The following is a 19,750-nucleotide window of genomic DNA, read 5'->3' on the forward strand; positions in this document are numbered from 1 at the left end:
ATTGTAAATACTGATCAGTAAACAGCTGGAACTTGTTATTTATTAGTATTAGTAGCTTTAGCTAACGTGAACATTTCCAGGCCTCCTCTTGAAAAGCTTTCATCTTTCATGCCTACATCTTTATCTTTCTGCCTCTCCATCTTTAGCTCTCTGTCATCAGATGTCAACACGACTCACATGAAAACAATCACGATTTTGCCACTGTGGACACAGAGTGGAGCGGGTCTCCTCTCTGCTGTTAGATTGACAGCTGTCAGTGCTTGGGGAAGTGGGCGGGGCTTACGGTATGCTGCAGAATGAGTGCTTTCTCACATTTAGCCACTAAAGTCACTAGATTTGTCGCTAATTGCTTTAAAAAAATGCTAGAGGGATCTGAAAACTCGCTAAATATAGCGTTAAAGTCACAAAAAGGCCAAAAAGGTTTTTTTGCGTGAGAAATATAAAGTGTGGCGTGTGAGGGCCAAATGTGGGACTTTTGGCTGTCCTGCACAGGGTGATGCAGGACAAGGGACGGGGGGGGGGGCTAAATGCGGGACTGTCCCGCCCAATGCAGGACGGTTGGCAAGTATGAAGCATGGTGAGCTGCATGTAGCTCGGGAGCCGCTCAATGAGTATCCCTGATCTAAGGTATCAGGTCATGTACAGCAATGCAGGATTTGTCGATTGGTAAATTGACTGTAAAATAAAAATTTATACTTTTCTGTCTTTACTGGCAGCACAGTGAATTAGTGGTTAGCCCAGGCCTACCTTAAAAAGAGATATGACCTCAATGGGATTTGACTGGTTAAATAAAGGTTAATAAATAATAACAAAAAAATATCCAATCTGAAGTGTAAAAAGTAATCCACAGTCCATGTCCATCAGAAACTTTGATAAATTCCAGTAAGGTAAATCTATATTACTAAATTAGAACCACTCAGAGAGCACAAACCTCCACCAAGGTCATGTCATGGTGGGGTGTGGAAGGAACAAGATGGCAGCGGTGCAGATTTACAAATTTAATAGAAAAATACAACAAAACGAGGCTGAGGCAAAAACAGGCAGCATAGCATGGAGCTAACAGAGCAGGAAAGCAGTACAGCATGGAAGTAAACAGAACAGAGGAACCCACCCCTGGTGAGTAACAGAGAGCTGCTTAAATAACTGGAGGGAGATTGCCCAAATTAACCACAGGTTTGCACAAGGAGGCAGGGAAACAGGGACCAGGGAGAAACCAAAACCAGAAACAGACACCAAGAGTGCAAACTATGACAGGTCATAGGACAGGGTAACTAACGCCATTGAACATTTGTACAATCCTAATCACCACCAAAATTTAATCACTTGATTTTTGTGACAACCCCAACATTTCCTGAAAATTTCATTGAAATCTGTTCATTAGTTTTTAAGTACTGACAGACAAACAAACCAATGCTACTGAAAACTACAGAAAACATAACCTCCTTGGATGAGGCAAAAATTAAAAAAACAGGAGTGTTTTTGTCACTTAGTTTGACTCAAACTTCATGCAACATAAAAAGCAACACAGAAATGAATATCATCTCTCAATGCGAAAACATAAAATAAATGAAATGGTATACCCTCAGGCTTTTCAGCCATCTGAAACCTAGCAGATGATATCAGGGATATTTAACAAATACGCTATTTACCTGCCACAGGATTCTTTCTAAGCAACACTTAAAGGATAGAAGTGCTTGCCATACCTGCACCTTATAAATACATTTTAAAAAAGTGAATTCAGCTGATTAATACAAAAAATGACAACTACTCTGATGAAAAATAAACAACTATTTGTCCCTTTAGAATATTTAAAAAACAAAAGCTATGCTATGACAGTTTCTAGTTCTAAAATTCAAGTTCAGCTTTTGGATCCTATACTGACAGCAAGCTGTTAAAGACAAAAAGCGGAAGTTACAGGAAATTATATATAATTTCAAACTTTTTTTCTCTCAAAAATACTATTTAGCTGATTTAAAGACTAGGACACTGATTTTTTAATACTATATTCAGTTGGAAGTTGGATACACTTGGATGAAAAAAAGTCATTTTTAGAGGTTAAGGAACAGGTGTTGACTAATTTGGAGGATTTCAGAAGATCTTTCTGTTATTCATACAACTCATCTTCACATGAAAGTAAGTGGTAAACTGAAACTAAAGCAGATTTCACCTATCCTAAAGTGGAATAAACAAATGAACAATGCCTTAAATTATTACTGACTTTGACCTGGTCACAGAGTAGAGGTGGTGTTCACTAAGAGAACATTTTGCATCGGTACCATCTTATGACAGGATGTGCCAACAGTCTTCACACCTTGTCTGAAGGACTTGCAGTTCACCTAATGCTCTTGTCTGTGTCTTTGTGCATCTGTTAGTAAAATATCTCAAGAACCACTGGATGGATTTTAAACTCTCATAAAGTAATCATTGAATGTACATCTAAAATTGACTTTTGTTGTCAGTCCAATTATAGATGGCCACCACTGCTAATTGACATTAGCCAAAACAAAAATGGCTCTCAGTCGATTTCTCAGATATTGAGCTCAAATTTGATGTAGTAGCTGAGAGTCATCCACAACACACACTGTAACATTTGACAATACTCATCATAAGATTATCCTAGTCTAAAACTCTGTCAGTCAGAGTAACCCCAATTATTGGAGAAAACTAAAATGGGAAAAATCAGGGAATGTGTCTTCATAAAGGAAATGTGTTTTTGATATTGTAACAGACTGTAATTTATTTAAATAAAGTGTAAATTATTTAAAATGAATTTTTAAATTGTGTAGATTGTTTATACATGTTTGTCTGTTTTGACTTTGTTGGTTGTTTATAAATGTTTTGTTTTGATTTATGGTATTCTTAGTGTTCAAGAAGTTGTTTTGTACCTCACAGGATGCCATAGCCAATAAGGGTCGGCCTTATAAAAGCTAGCAGCAATCAGTTGTACTAAGGAATGGCTGGAAAACAACTGTCAGCAGGATTCAAATGTTTGATGTGTAAAGAAATGGAGACAAACCTATGCTTTGCATTCCCCCGGTGAAAGCAGCGAGGTACGTTTTGTTTGTGTTATGAGCCCATGTTCTTGTATTTTAATGTTTGTATATGTTTTAGTTTTCAAGGTGATCATGGTGATCTGGGCTGAGGAGAAAATAAAACACCTGGAAATCAGCCATCGAGGTTGCGCTGTTCAACTTTCAAAACCCACGAAGATCTAAGAAATTATAGATTTATAAGTTAAATAATGTGGTCCATTACAATTATAAGGATGCAAAAAGTGGCTTCAAGAAAGGGGCTTAATGTACAGTGGCCCTGAAGTGCAAACCACAACAACTTAAACGAAGGACACAAAAAAAACAGAAACGCAATTACATTAACAAACCGGAAGAGGAAGTTCGGGCCTTTGCTCTTTCAACATTTCAGTAGGCGGGAAGACAGTCACAGCACCATGTATTGCCTAAACTGTGGAAAAGAGCTGGTTGAGCAGTCACCGAACTTTTACAGTATTTGTGGCAAGAGGCTTCAAGAAATGATTACAGATAACATTCATTCAACAAACGCGCTAAAACCAGAAACACTTCCGGTTCAAAAGTGGCGTCGTCCAATCAGCGATTTCTCAGGTCTCCCACTGGGACCTACCTTTTCCAGTTTGTTAATGTGATTGTGTTTGTTTTTTGTTTGTGTGTTTTGTTAATGTTGTTGTAGTTTGCACTTCAGGGCCAATATATTAATGATTACAGCTTTCATTTCCTCTAACTGATCAGAAATCCCCCATTTAATCTAAGTCAGCATTCACTATTCGTTTACTGTTTATAGTTATTTCCATATGCTTTGTGGTATTTTAACAATTCAAATATCAAAACCATGTGCTATGACTTTTCATATTTGTAACTTTGATCATTTTTGAATTATTAAACATTATTGACAAAGAATGACCCAAAACAAATGCACAGAGATCTCTTCAAATCATTCAAAAACTTTGTTCTTTTTTAAACCTGCTCTATTTTGGTTTTATTATGCTGATTGTATCGACTCTTGTTTTGCACATTTTAGCTTGATGCTACATTTTTGCCAGTTTTAACTTGTATCTTCAGTTTTACTAGGTTTTGCTTGTAGCTATAGTTTTTCTAATTTTAGCTTGTAAATTTGGTTTCAGCTTCTTCAACAAATTTCAGCATAGTTATTCAGCACATAGTAGTCACACTTAAACTTTTATAGAAAATGCAAATTTCTCTGGTTATCTTCTTTTTCATTTTTTTAATTCTCTGAATAAAAAGAATTTAACAACCCTCTAATTTTCAAATCACTGTTAATAAAAGTGCTCCCACCTTTACTTCAGGTAATAAAACTCCTGATTAGCCAAGGTGAAGGAGTTTATCAGACAAAGCAACGTTAGGGTTAAGTGACTCACCAGAGTAGTCGACAGGCGGCAGGGTCTTTGGGGTGCTGTAGGGGCAGGACGGCAGAAGCACCTGGGTCAACACAGCAGGACAGATCTTCCCCAGATGTTCCACACTCAGCTCAGTGACATTACTCAACCCAAAGTGGGACAGAATTTGATCTGCTGACTGACACTGAGGAGCAAAGACATGTTACTCTTCCCATTTTTCTTTGTTCCAATTCATACGTTTTGTGCTTTTCTGCTGCTTTTGAATGTTCCCTTTTCTGGCATCTTTTCTTAAGACTTAAGCTTAGTGAGAGAGACTGAAACAACAAATAAAACACCTGACTAATCACCTACTAACCAAAGGCAAAGCAGACGATTATTAACTGTTGGAGTCAACCCTGGCCGCAGCTAATTGACATTAACCAGCACAAATTTGATTTTCTCAAAAACTGGCATCCCAGGCAAAATGCAAACTCAAGGAATCCTATGGCTTTAATTCATAAAAGTTTCAGATTAAATGTTTGAAGAAGCAATACATCAAATAGTGTGCAGTAAAGAATCTTTAGATGCATAATTTGTGCAAGCAAATACTGAGTGATTTGACTAAAGAAATGTGGAAAAATATTTCAATTCTTGATTATTAATCACAAATTTAGTACATTAAAAACAAAGATTTAATTTCAAGCAACTATGCCTACATATAAAAATAAAAAAAAAACTAACACACGATTCATTTTATCGGTTCTCCCTTTAAATTTGTAAACATAACTATAAAACAAATCAGATTATATACCTCTTGGTCTTCCAGTGGATTCTCTTTAGTTATTAAATCAGATCTTCTGGCTGAGATAATCAGCAGCAAATCTTCGAGATTATTAATGGGAACGGATTTATTCTCGCCAAAATAGACTAAAATATTCTCCAAAAACACGTGTCCATTCTGGTCAGTCACTTTTAAACACCACGACGCTCCAATGAAAGTTAACCCGCACGTAATGAGCCATTTTAGATGAAACATCTCGACTTTCAGCGCAACAATCTGAGCCTTCAGAAGTCAGCCTCAGAGCACAGGACAGTCAGATCCACGGCAGAGTCCAGGAGGCGTCTCTCCTGATGCTTCGCAGGTTTCCGTATGTGCTCCCTGAGGTGGAGAGGTTCAAAGATCAACCACGGAGCAAAAAAAGGAAAAAAAAGGTGACCGACCGTTCGAGCGCGTGCATGCGCTCACTGTTTCCATTCTTTCCATTATCCCGGACTTTCACTCCCATGTGACGTACGTGCCTACACACACAATGTAGAGACAAGTGTAGCGTGTGTGTTCATGTGGAAACACACAGGTGGGATGTGTTCCAAGTTTGACTCACTCAATCGGAAGGACAAACAAAAAACAATTCAACCGTGACAATGTTTCTGTTGCCCCCTGGCGGCAACACATGATCTCTGCAGTCAGAGAAGTTCCTGTCAAGAATAATATTATGAAGCACAAGCCTGGCATTCCTTGGAGGGATGCAGATAGCCCACAGCCTCATGTCACAGTTTAAGACTCATCTTTGTTGAGAAATCGAAAATCAGGTGGTATTGCGAGTGCTCAGTGTATGTTTTGTGAATGACTCACACACAATTCTGAATTAATATATGTAAAATTGGCTACGTTTTGGATATTTTTATGTTTCCAAAGGTCAATAGGCTGTGGTGTCCATCTTTAGTTGGATTGACTCCAAAGGTTAATCAGTTTTATCTGTACTTCTAATGATTACTTTATGAACAAAAATCATAAACAAATATGCAAAACAGGTAAAAGTTTCCAGTACAAATTGAACTGTATTGAATTTAATTCCTTACCACGAAAAGTTGATTATTTAGTTTGGCTCTTATTCTTATATTAACATTTTTTAAGGAGATGTGGTACATTTAGAGCAGGGGTAGGCAACCCTGGTGCTCGAGTGCCACTATCCCGCATGCTGTCCTTGTTTCTCTGCTCCAACACACCTGATTTAAATCAATGGGTGATTAACAGGCTTCTGCAGAACATGAAGAGGTGATTTAACCACTGAATCAGGTGTGTTGGAGCAGAGAAACAAGGAAAACATCCAGGATAGTGGCCCTCGAGAACCAGGATCGGCCACCCCTGATTTAGAGTATTAGGGAAAGACTTGTTTTCCACACAGGATTCAAGCTTATTAAAGCTGCATTTGAAATTTTCAGAGCTTAGATTTAGTGGAGGCTGGTGGAGTTTTTTCCGGGGGGGGGCATAAGTCCAAAATGTGTGAATACAAGAGATAGGAGAATTATTTACATGAATTAAAACAACAAAAGCAACATTATAATGTACATATAAATGTACATATGCAGAAGTGCTTCCTGAACACAACAATACTTACACAGACGGAGGTCTCCCAAGGCACAAGCCTGTAGGACACATTTAGCGTTTATAAGACCTGTTTTCTCCCTTATTTTTCAAAACTTTATGGAGAAAATACATCAAAGCTTGTTTTATGGTGAGAGCTCTCACTACGTCACGTATTCTGCACGTACAATATAACAAAGATCAGATGTCTCACTCCGATTGCGCCGCTCAAGGTGGCTGCATGTTGGAGTAGCTCTGTTCCATTCATTCTGAGATATTGCTTTTGAAAACTTTATTCCTCTTTTTTTCTGGATGTAAATCATTTTTTTGGGATGATTACTTCCTCTGGTATCGGATGCTGTGCAGCTGGAAGGATTTTTACTGAAACCTTTTTACTTTTAGACATTTTGTTATGATGCGTAACCATGACAACAAGTGTTAAATGTGAAGAACCCTGAACTCCAGTCATGGCCAAAACCAAGCAGAGTGCCCATTTATCCACCGGAGGTAACGCTCCCAGGAAGCAGCTTGCCACCAAAGCTTCCCACAGGAGCGCCCCGACCTCCGGCAGAGTGAAGAAGCCTCACCTCTACAGGCTCAGTACGGTGGTTCTCAGGGAGATCCACCACTACCAGAAGTCCACCGAGCTGCTCATCCAGAAGCTGCTCTTCTAGCACCTGGTCCAGGAGATCGCCCAGGACTTCAAGACCGACCTGAGCTTCCAGAGCTCAGCCGTCATGGCTCCACAGGCCAGCGAGGCTCACCTGGTGGGGCTCTTTGAGGACACCAGGACAAAGGACAAATCGGGACAGACCGCTACAAGAGACCCTTCCTGCCCACAGCCATCAACTCTTTAACAGAACCAGGATTATGAGCTTTAACAACATTTAATTTCCCTTTGGGATTAATAAAATATTTTTGAATTGAATTGAATTTGAATTGATTAGATTTCAGACCCAAATATTTTAACAGTTTTCTAGCATAAATTTTCTTAAACTAATTATAAACTATGAACTTATTTATTACCTTTTGTATGTAACTTAGTCACATAATGAACTTATTACTGTCTTTGAATAAAAGGCAGCTCACCCGCGACTCGACCTTTCAATCAGGTGAACTTTCTGACAGACGGATGTGACGTCAGCCTCCGGCGGAGGGAGGTGGTGAAATGTAAACACAGCTGCATTCAGCTCAGGGCGCAGGAGAATGGTCCTATCTCCTATCTCTTGTACTGAAGAGGAGCTACTGCACATGTGCAACGTTTAACGAGAGTCTATGGCCTAGTACCAATACTCGCACTTCCATCCTTGTTCCACCCTTGTGTCATTGAAATGCACGTTCACGCTGAAGGGTTTGAGTGTCGTATGTCCCAGTTCTCCAGAGTGCTCTTTAGCTCCACCCCCTTTGTGTACTACATCCGCCCTTCGGCCCGCAAGCAGGGCCCGGTCCCAATACTCGCACTACACCCTACACCCCTTTATGAAGCGTGTACTCAGTCGAAGTGCACAGAAGGATGTGGTACTTAGCCGATGGCTGGATGTAGTACATAAAGGGGGCGGGGCTAAAAAGCACTCCGGAGAATCGGGACACACTCAAACCCTTCAGCATGAACGTGCATTTGAAGAACACAAGGGTGGAACAAGGGTGCAAGTGTGAGTATTGGGACCGGGCCCAACCGGGTTATTTACTTTTCATACTAAGAGCAACAGTTCAACACTGAGCTAATGGTGAAGATAAGTTGTCTGTAGCTGTAATAAAGAGTAAAACCAACAAACTGTTTGACGATTGGATAATCTTGTTTTAAAAAATTTGGAATACAGGCAAGGTAAATTACTTACAATAGCTTATGTGTAAATATATTTATGGTTTTATAGTTCTTTTTGAACAATGACCGGAATCAATACTGATTTTCTTTAAAAACTTGAGATAACAGCCTTAATTAATAAAGATTTCAAAAGAAAAACCAAGGCTAAGTTGTTGTTTTTTTAATAAAGCAAGCACACAGAAATGTATTACTTTTACAAAATAAAATGCATAATACAAACATAACAAGTTTCAAGTGCAAAAATGCAAAGTAAGCTAAAAAAAAGAGTAATACAAATAAGGCAAAAATAAAAAGGTAGGGTTTATCTTTTATCATATGAAGAATCATATTCTTTAGTTGAAGTTTGAGGGCATTTTTATTAGGCATACTAAGCTTTGAGATATAACAAAAGTCATGAAATGCATGTAATTTTGGGTGGAATTTAAGGTAATTGTCCTTATCAATGAACAATTTCCCAGTGATGATGATTTTATAAGTCATTGCCGAAAGTGTCCATAGTAAGCCAGTATAATATGCCTCTGTCAGAAAACGTTTTAAGTCGAGGTATTTTAGGAACTAACCAGTCAAAAACATCAGTCCATAAAGCCTCAACATGCACTGTAAAAGTACATGCTGAGTTTTTTCAACAGCATCACAAAAGGTATTTTTTTGTTTCTTTACTAAATTCTTTTTAAATAAAGTAATTTGATGGATAAATGAAGCCTAAGCATGCATTTAAATTGGAAGACTTCATCTCACTTAAATTGATAATGCCCATTTTATACTATATATTTTATAATACAGACCTGGGAATGTGAAACCATGGGGTACTAGATTTAAGATTTTATCCTGTTTAATTTATGAGTACCATTCATGAAATCAAAATCTATAGTTTGAAGTCCTCCATCCTTGTAGCGTTTGGTCATATTTGTTTTTTTAATGTAGCATATCTTTTTCTTCCAAATATAGTCAAAATTAATTAGATTTTTTATACCTTTATTAGGGAGTAAAATGGATAAATACATCTAGATAAAGATTCTATTTTGCTCAAAAACATTCTACCACAAACTTCAGTCAGGTGAGTGGGAGGAATAACATCAATTCACATTTGGATAAATTCAACATAAGATCCAAGGCTTTTGAAAAAATGTTAATAATTTGAAAGATTTTATGGGTCTCATTTATATTCTCCATGAAAACAGTGTTACAGACTTATGATGAAATTTTCTAAAATATTAACAATATCTTAAAACTGCAGCTTAGTTTATTATTATTTTAACATTCGGAATCAGTAAACATTAAAAAAAGTGACATACCGCGTGACATAACACGGCTGGTAAAGGAAATGGCGCCCCCTTCCTTTCCGGAGTGCAATAGGCCCATTTCCATATATGGTATGGGAGTGACATAAGGCCCGTCCCCACCCCTCGCTGTTTGCTGCAGCCAGGCGGACTTGAAGATTTGTGCGCCACCAATCAGACGTCGATGAAAGAAACAACTTTATTTTTCATTAACTATAAAATATTTATCTTACACAACAAAAAATATGTATACATATATTTTGAAATATTTTTATTTTATTATTTCATTTTTATTAAAGTCTTAAAAAAAAAAATCTGACTCACAGAAATCACCTGAATACACCGTCTCCCTGTTTCAACAGCAAAAAGCCCAGAAAGCATGCTTCACTTTACAAGCTTCCGAAGAGAATTTTTGTTACTTATTACATGTTTCACAAGTTTTAGAAATTATACACAAAATACTTATACCAAAAGATCTCACAGACATTCAAAATTCTTACAAATGTCAAAAGGAAGACACTTAGATGAATGTACAGCAACCAACAAGAAACCAGGATTAGGGACTCAGTTCAATATACATCCATCAGGGTTGTGACTGAGAGGGATCGGGACAGCTCTGCAACGCTGGTAGGCTGCCAGGCATCAAAGTGGACAGTTTTGTTTCTTGAAACAATCAGGAAGCCATTAACGCTGAAACGTCCTTGGATGTGTCCCACATCGAGCCAGACAAAAGGAGCCACAGAGTCAGAGTGAAGGATAACCATAAAGCCTGACTTATCCTCCTGCACCTTTGCCTGCAAAAACAACAACAACAAAACAATTCAAGATACTTCATTTATACTGCTTCATTTCACAACAAAGGTCATCTCCGAGAATTATTCAGTGACAAGTTGCTGTTTTTCTTTCGACTGCTCCCTTCTGCAGGGGTCACCACAGCGAGGGAACCTGCATGAAAGATTTGGCAAATGATTTATGCCAGATATTCCTGATACAACCTGGGCTCGAACTACAGCCTCAGGACATTCAGAACATTTCAAAATACCAATTAGTAAACATGTTGGCTAAGATTTGCATAGGCATCTTACATCCCACAGGCCACTTCTGGCCTGTTAACAGTCTCCATCTAGCCATGAAGGTCAATAAAAATTCAAATTCGAATATGTCACTCTGCACACAAATCCCAAATCTCTGCTTTTAGTTTTAAACCAGCTTTTGCAGTACTTTTATTTGGAAGGCGAGTGCATGTTTATCTGCAGTGTCAGGAGTCTCTCAACTGGAGTTTGAGAGATATGAGTTACTGTTTTAAACTGAATATTATGCATGATTCTTTATAGCTTCTTGTGTACATGATTGCTCATTGACCTTATATGTGTGTGAAATCAATTTAACTGAAATAATTACTGTAATGTTGGGTCTCTGGAGGCCCTGAGCATCTTTGGGTGAGCAGAGAAAGTGGTGGTTGGTGGGACCCTGCTGAATGCCGTGATTGTTCTCCAGGTGGAAGCTGAGCAGACAGGTGAGGCGTGTGCAGCCTCCACATCCTGCCAGCAGGGAAGTGACGGGCTGTTTGAAAATGGCTGCTGCGCTGCCTCCTGACACCAGCAGCTGGTCCGACGTCAGCGTGCAAATCGAATCCAGGTCAGACCAGGAATACACATTCACCTGATTCACAAAATTAAGAAAACAAACATTTCTGCTGATGTATCAGATAAGAAGCAGACCAAGATGACAACACTGGTTTACATTTATGAATTGAAGGCCAAGCATTCCTGAAGGAATACATATCACCTGCTGCCTTTCATGCCAGAGTTTTAGGTAATCTTTTGTTGGGAAAATACAAAGTTACAGCCGTTTTGGTCGTCAAACTTTAAAAATAATATGCACAATATAATGCAATATGGTGTGAGATGTTATGCTCACAGTAGATGTGAATAACTCTCAGCTACAACATCAAATTTTATTGGGCGACAGTGGCTCAGGAGGTAAGGGTTCATCTTGTTATCATAGATAGATAGATAGATAGATAGATAGATAGATAGATAGATAGATAGATAGATAGATAGATAGATAGATAGATAGATAGATAGATAGATAGATAGATAGATAGATAGATAGATAGATAGATAGATAGATAGATAGATAGATAGATAGATAGATAGATAGATGAAATGTATATGGAGGGTTTTCAAACTTATTTTTGTTTTATAAATGCCAGAATAATGAAGAATGTTGTAAGACAATTCTTATTATTTAATATTATTAAAAAAGAATAATTTTGATTGAAAGTACAACAAAGATAGCACAGCAGATGATAAACTTTCATCTGCTGCAAAAGGTGGAGCTATAATGTTTTTCATGTCTGTGTTTGTTTGTCTTTACCATTAGCAAAATATCTCCCCAACCTATGGATCAATTTTAATGAAAAGTCTCTAGAAGTGATCACTGGATGTACATCCACATTTTTCAGGATGGCTGCTACAAAAAAAACTTTACAGATTTTGTGCTAATATTTAGTGTCATTCACAACACATACACTGAGCATGACATGTCGTATTATGAGATGCGACATGAGATTGTGTAGAATGCTAATTTCAAAGTTTGAACAAAACCACAACTTAAAATAAGCTTAGTCTGATATGCATTCCTTCAAGGAGGACCTTTAATTTTAAAAATTAAAAACATACTACAGCTCTAAGCTTCAGGTCATGATTCAGGTCAGAGATGGCATAGATGAACAGCGTGTCATCATCTTCAAACCCAACAGGAAGAACTGAAGCAAAGAAGTCCTGTGCAAAATAATGCAACATTTTCCACTTCCCCCCGAACTCTGTACAGAGAAACAGCAAGAACTAAGTGAATAATTTACAACACTCAATTCTAATTTTAATGTATTTATAACAATCATAAAGAAACTGAATGCAAAATCACAAAGACTTGTTAAAAATCTGAACAAGAAGTCACAAACAGATCAGAGATCAGCCTGAAAATGTGTTTGTGAATGAGTTTACTGACCAATTGATGACCAGGAGGGGGCCTGCCAGATATCATTGAGCTGCCAGTAGAGAGCACCCAGAGTATGACCTTTGCCTGCAATGATTTCACTCCGACTCCTCCGATAAAACTCTGTTTGAGTCTTCACACACTGGGCCTGCATGACCTGAACAATCATGATAATCAGCTGTCAGAAGCTGCCAACTACTTAATACACGACAATGTTGTTCTAAAACTGCATGTGTCATCAGATTTATTTTTTCAAGCCACGTTTAGCTTTGTTTCAAACTTCTCTTTCTGTTTAATCTTAAAAGTCAATCAAAATCAAGATGACCTCTACAACTAAATACACAAAAATGAGTACAACTTAGTCAATTTTACAGATATCAAGCTAAAATTTGGTGTGATAGTAATAAGAGCCATCCCCAACACATGCTTTTTATTTAAAACTTATTCAGTAATTAATAGTCTGCTTTGTTTGTCTGTTAACCAAATATCTCATGGACCACTAAACAGATTCTAATGAAACTTTCAGAAAGCAGTCATTAAATGTACCACTACAACTGATACACTTTTGGAGCCAACCCCATTCAAGATAGCCATTACAGCCAACTACAGTCAACTTAGAAAAAAATAAAGTTGCTATAATTCTTAGCTACTTTTAAATTTGATGTGGTTGTAGCTGAGAGTCATTCCAAGCACATACTCAGCACATTAGATTTCTCATAACATTCAAAAAAGGTTAAAAACAAAAACAACTGGAATGCCAGATGTTTTAAAAAAAGGTTTGATTTCAATTTGGACTCCAAAAATGTTAGACGTCAGTTGTGCTATTTTTAATCTTTAATTGGTGCTTGCATAGTAATGTATTCCTTTGACTGGCACCTATTGTTATCCACCTATAAAAGTGTCTCTGCAGTTTTTATTCTTTTATCATCTTTAATGTGACCCAAACATCTCAGTCACAAGATATGTGCCATTACTTTTAGTGGCGATTCGAGTTACCATGGCAACATTAATTCGCAAAAAACAACGGCATTAAAACCAAATGCAAACCAATGAGCGTAATTCTCAACTGACAGTGAGAGGTCACATGACCTAGAATGTGAAGCTCTGTGACCAGAACATATTTTGTTAGCAAACAAACTCTTCTTACTCTCACATCTTTTATGATACATGCACAAATTATACATGAAAACATAGGCATTTTTATTTTCTTTAAGGCAAGGTTTCTACTATTCCTGTAGACCTTATAGTTTTTACTCAAGTAGCCCCAGAAGGCAGAGATATCTCTCTGCAATATTTTCCGCTGAACCTGTTGTTCTGATCACGGAGTGAGGGATGATTTTAACTCGTCATGTCTCTGACATAAAGCACTGTAGAAATGTGAAATTTTAAAGTATTGAGAACCAATGTCTTCTTTCACTCATGGTTCAAAAATTTTTTCAATATGTCTTATAGTATTTGCATAGCGACTGTTTGTTTGGCATGAACATCTCACATCTTTTGACTTTTTCATAAATTTGTTTCCTCATTGAAATACATTGGAATTTCATTAAAAATGTTATTTTCTTACTGCCCTTTGAAAGCTAACTAAGTCAGCATACTTCTACCTGGAAACGCCATTCAAAGTTTAAACAAAACATAAGGCAGTCAACTATTACTGAATGATTCAGCTTCTACAGTTCTTCTTCATAATCTCAGTTTAAAGTAGGTGACAGTTTTGGTCTGACTCATCTGTCATGCTACATTGCTGAATGTTCAGGTATGACATCATGCAGAGCCTTCGTGGCTTCCTTTCTGTGTGTATTTTCAGCTCTTATTTGACATATAGGCTTTGTTCAGCTATTTCACAATTTGTTTCTACTGTTTTCAAGGTTTCTTCTGCTGTTTTGAAGGTTTGTTGCTTATAAGTATTCACACTAGTTTTCCTGTTTCTTATTTTTATCCTTTATTACTTTAACTATTCCATACATTTTCAACATCTAACTAGTTCCACAATTTTTGTGCTATTTCAACTATTCATATATCAAAACGTTCAGATCATTAATATCACTCCAGCTATAACTTTTGGTATTTGTACAATTTAAGCTTTTTAAGATATGTAGCTTTCTCCACCATTTTTTTCTCATAGGAAATAAACAGAGCTCTGTTCAACTCTTTTAAATATTGCTTTTAGCTTTCTATTTTAGCATTTTTATGCTAACTTTACATCTACTGATGCATTTTGTGCAATGTTAATGCTAACTCAGCCCTGGTTTTAGCTAATTCAACCATGCTAATTCAGCCCAAGTTTAAGCTAACATTTGCTAGTTCTACACTGGTAATGATACTTGTGCCCTGCTAATACTAGTTCAACCATGATAATTACTAATTCAGCACTGGTTTTGACTAATTCAACCCTGCTAATTGTTAATTTAACCATGCTTTTTGCTAATTCTAAACTTCTAATGTTAATTAAAACCTGCTAATGTTAATTAAAACCTGCTAATGTTAATTCTGCCCTGTTAATGCTACTTCAGCCCTGGTTTTACCTGTTTCAGTCCTGCTAATTGTTAATTCAGCTGTGCTTTTTGCTAACTGTACCCTGCTAATGCTACTTATTCCCTGCTAATGCTAATTTTGCCCTACCAATGCTAATTAAACCCTATTCATGATTCTTCTTCTTCTTCCTTTTCTTTCAGTTGTTCACTTTTCAGGGGTCACCATAGCAAGTCATTCTCCTCCATCTAACTCTGTCTTCTGCGTCTTCTATCCTCACTCCAACTACCTCCATGTCCTCTCTAACTGCATCTATATATCTCCTCTTCGTCTTTTTCCTGGCAGCTGCATCTCTAACATCCTTCTACCAATATACCCACTGTCCCTCCTCTGCACATGTCCAAACCATCTCAGTCTGACCTCTCTAACTTTATCACCAGGTTGTTCAACCTGTGCTGTACCTCTGATGACCTCATTCCTAATCCTATCCATCCTTGTCCCTCCCAAGGAGAACCTCAACATCTTCAGCTCTGACACTTCCAGTTCTGTCTCCTGTCTTTTTGTCAGTCCCACTGTCTCCAAACCATACAACATGGCTGCTCTCACCACTGTCTGTAAATCTTTCCTTTGACCTTTGCTGCCACCCTTTTGTTTTAAATCACTCCTGAAACTTTTCTCCAGCCACTCCATCCTGCCTGGACTCTTCTTCACCTCTTTACCACAATTCATTTTCCTGGATTGTTGACCCTAAGTACTTGAAGTCGTGCACCTTTGAGTCTCACTGTTCCACCTGTCTTCCTCTCATTCACACACATGTACTCTGTCTTGCTACGACTGACTTTCATTTGTTGTCTTTCAAGTGCATACCTCCACCTCTCTAAGTTCTCTTCCACCTGTTCCCTGTTGTCACCACAGGTCACCATGCTCCTGTCAAAACCAGAACAGTCACCTTCACTTACTCAGCACCCTGGTTCACAGATGGCCTTTGGAAGATGAAGGCAGCAGGGTGGGCTCTTGAACGGCATTACAAAGCCTCTAGCCTTACTATCCATTAGCAAATCTACCAGGAACATCAACAATACTCAAAGTCCCAAGGTCACAGCTTTACTCCAATACTATCAGAAATAATCCAGGAAATTCTAAACCGCTTATCTCCACTGTCAATCACCTCCTCAAACCAAAATCCCCCCCACCCCCCACTTACTGACACTTTTCACCTCCAAGATTGCACACATTCGCTCTGCCCTCTCCAGTTTTACCTCCTAGGCTGTGCGGCCTACATCTGCCATCTCCAAATCAATGGCTTTCTTTAAAAAATTAAAGAAAGCCATTGTCAGACCACTCCTTAAAAAACACTCTTGACCCAGAATTTTTTTTTTCCAATTACAGGCCTATCCCCAATCTGCCCTTCATATTCAAAGTGCTTCAAAAAGCAGTTGCCATCCACCTTGAAAATCATCTAAAACTCAAAAACCTCTATGAAAATTTCAGTCCAGTTTCCATCTCACCCACAGCACAGAGACTGCACTTGTGAGAGTCACAAATGACCTCTTGGTGTCATCTGATGCTGGTTCTCCTCACTCCTCATTCTCCTCGACTTATCTGCTGCGTTTGACACAGTCAGCCATGGCATCTTACTCCACTAGCTTCACTTCACCACTGGACCACAATAATTTGGCTGACTGGAATCACCATTGGGATGTATCAGTGAGACTAAGGCAGACAGAATATTAACGGTGTCGGTCTGGCCTAAAAGAATTTTGCTATCTGAATCTGGCTCTACTTGAGTCGGCCTTGGACTGCTGGCTAATTCAAATTCTCCTGGATGTTATGTAAACAAAACACTCTGCTCCCATTAGTTCCCTTCTCCCCATGACACCAGTGGATCTGTGCCGGAGCTCTACCAAGGCTGGCTGATAAACTCACCATCACCTATCAGGACTATGACAGGGAGGGCTGCCTGGGACAGTGTTCATGGACTTACTTCACAGTGCACACATGCACATACATATAAATACCCCCCCCCCCCCNCCCCTTCCACTCACTGTCTTCGCCGGCACCCTCCCTCCCTCTCTTCACACACCCCTGCCCCCCTCCCCACTCACCCCTCTACCGTTCCACATCTTTGTGTTGTTTGTTTGTTCACATGTTGCTATGTGCAGAGGTTTTTTGCAACCTCACGCTGTGTCCTGTGTCCACAGCATGAGATATGATTTTTTTTTCTCCTCATCCACCGTAATGTTTTTGTTTTCTCATCTTAATGAAAGTGTGGCACCTCTTATGTGGGTTGCAGCCTCAGGCACCTGTCTACCCATGTCTTATGTTTGTTTGTTTATTTGTCACTCTACAGATGGGCTGTACTGAAATGTAAGTTCCCTCTGGGATTAATAAAGTATTGATTGATTGATCAATTGATGCACTGACACTGCCCTCCATTAGTTCCAGTTTTACCTCACAAACTAGACAGCATTCATCTCCATGGGTCACTCCACATCAAATCCACACACAGTCACCTGTGGTGTTCCTCAGGGGTCAGTCCTTCTCCATCATTTACCTTCTTCCCCTTGGTCAGGTCATCAGCAGTCATCTTTTCTCCTTTCACTGCTATGCTGATGACACAGCTTTATGTAAATGCAGAAGCTGCAACACTGCCTTCATCACCACCAGCATCCTTGTCGAAACTCACCACCTTTCTGGACGAGATAAAGGATGGATGGAACTTTCTCCAACTCAACAGCTCCAAAACTGAAGCCATCCTTGTGGACACTCCTCATCATACCCAATCATCATCCATAACCAGCAGATCCTTCTCTGGTTCCAACATTCTTCTTTTATCTGTGGAGCTATATTGTGGCCATAAAGTTTGTTCAAAAGAAAAAAAAATTGAATCTGAAAAATTATTTTGAAACTGAAAAAAAAGGTTTTGCAACTGGAAAAAAGTTTTGAAACTGAAAAAAAAGTGAAACTGGGAAAAAAAAAGTTCAGAACTACTTTTCAGACTCGTTTTTTTTTTAAGGACTTTCAGATTTTTTTTTTTTTTGCTTCAAACTTCTGGCCCTGTTTTGGCGTGGGGGGGCGGGATCTCAGATAATGAGGGTGTGGAATCATGACTGACAGCTCAACACAATGGCCGAACAACATATGCCCAGCTGTTGCATTCAGGGACCGTGGGAGCTGGAATTATCTTTAACACATCATTGATATTCTATATGTATGTGATTGGTTTTCAAAGCTAACATGCATCACCGATAGAAGCAGCTTACGTGAATACACAATGCATATCTCAGTGGACAAAATATGATCTTGACAGATTTGCATAGTATTTTCAGTCCGTGTTGGAGATTTCTCATGCTTTCAAAGTAAAGCAGAAGAACCACCAGACTGAGCGGCGGGAGTATTCGACCAGAGCTGTCGTCGCCATGGCCTCATCTTCATCTGTGGGCGCTAGCAACGATCAGGTCACATTTTTTTTCAGTTTCAAAACTTTTTTCTTGTTTCAATTTTATTTTTTTTTTCGGTCTCAAACTAATTTTTCAGACTCTAATTGTTTTCTTTTGAACAAACTTTATGACCCCAATTTAGCTCCATATTCAACAGCAGTCATAAATCTTGGTATAAAAATGGACCCCAGCTCACTTTTGAATCTCATAACAACCACCTCTGCAAGACCTCCTTCTATCACCTACAGAACATTTCCAAAATCCGCCCCATTCTCTCCCTTTCTGATGCCGAAAAGCTGGTCCATGTCTTTGTGTCCTCCAGACTGGACTACTGCAATGCACTTCTCATTGGGATTCCTAGCAAGAGTCTTCTGAGGCTCCAGTACATCCAAAATTCTGCAGCTAGGTTCCTGATGAGAGTGCACAAACATGAGCATATTACTCTCATCCTCCACTCTGCACTGGCTTCCCTTCTTACACACCAACGCATCTATGGACATGCCCCCACGTATCTTAAAGAACTTCTCACAAAACACAACTCCCTCCGCTCCACCCACTCAAACCTTTTCCATATACCCAGAACTAAACTAAGGACCATGGGGGATAGGGCCTTCAGCACTGCCGCTCCATGTCTGTGGAATGCCCTCCCTGACACTCTGAGGGCACCACAGTGAACTTAGTTTTTTAAAAAGGTCCTAAGATGCTTTTTTGTACAATTTTTGGTTCACTTTCTTAGATGTTTATTTCAATCTCTTTAATTAGGCGCGAGCAGCGACAGCGCTGCGAAGGCCTATTGTATCTGTACTGTTTCTTATTATTACGATTCTTTGCGTTCTTAAAACGCAAATTTGGAGGTCTAAACATATTCCAAAAGTCACCAAATTTCACCGAAAGTTGTCCCCCGCGAGAAATAACACGATTTTAATGGAATCAAAAATGGGCGTGGCAAAACTGCTCCACAGCGCCCCCTAACGTGAGATAGGACAAACCGTACATCGTAGA

At 38.8% G+C, this 19,750-nt stretch overlaps 2 protein-coding genes across 6 annotated transcripts in view; both read right to left on the reverse strand.

The window, feature by feature from the left end:
* The window catches only part of slc39a8 (solute carrier family 39 member 8), a 36,612-nt gene extending 30,273 nt beyond the window's left edge, over window positions 1–6,339 (reverse strand). For 2 of the 4 annotated variants that reach the window (XM_037977704.1, XM_037977705.1), the window contains exons 1-2: window positions 5,178–5,962; window positions 4,409–4,571 (exon numbers count right to left, since the gene is read on the reverse strand). In XM_037977704.1, the coding sequence (XP_037833632.1) occupies window positions 4,409–4,571; window positions 5,178–5,402 (388 nt within the window). In that variant the 5' untranslated portion in view covers window positions 5,403–5,962. Of the gene's footprint in view, window positions 1–4,408; window positions 4,572–5,177; window positions 5,968–6,226 lie in introns of those variants that run through there. The other 2 variants (XM_037977706.1, XM_037977707.1) reach the window with 2 other exon arrangements.
* Window positions 6,340–9,207: 2,868 nt separating this feature from the next.
* Window positions 9,208–19,750, reverse strand: part of manba (mannosidase, beta A, lysosomal) — a gene marked incomplete at its 5' end in the record, with an annotated part of 23,810 nt that continues 13,267 nt past the window's right edge. Inside the window, 4 exon segments of one of the 2 annotated variants that reach the window (XM_017442055.3) lie at window positions 9,208–10,630; window positions 11,238–11,498; window positions 12,521–12,663; window positions 12,849–12,993. In XM_017442055.3, the coding sequence (XP_017297544.2) occupies window positions 10,406–10,630; window positions 11,238–11,498; window positions 12,521–12,663; window positions 12,849–12,993 (774 nt within the window). 2 annotated transcript variants of the gene reach the window in all.

The sequence above is a fragment of the Kryptolebias marmoratus genome, linkage group LG10 (genome assembly GCF_001649575.2).
Source record: "Kryptolebias marmoratus isolate JLee-2015 linkage group LG10, ASM164957v2, whole genome shotgun sequence".
In the NCBI taxonomy this organism is placed as follows: domain Eukaryota; kingdom Metazoa; phylum Chordata; class Actinopteri; order Cyprinodontiformes; family Rivulidae; genus Kryptolebias; species Kryptolebias marmoratus.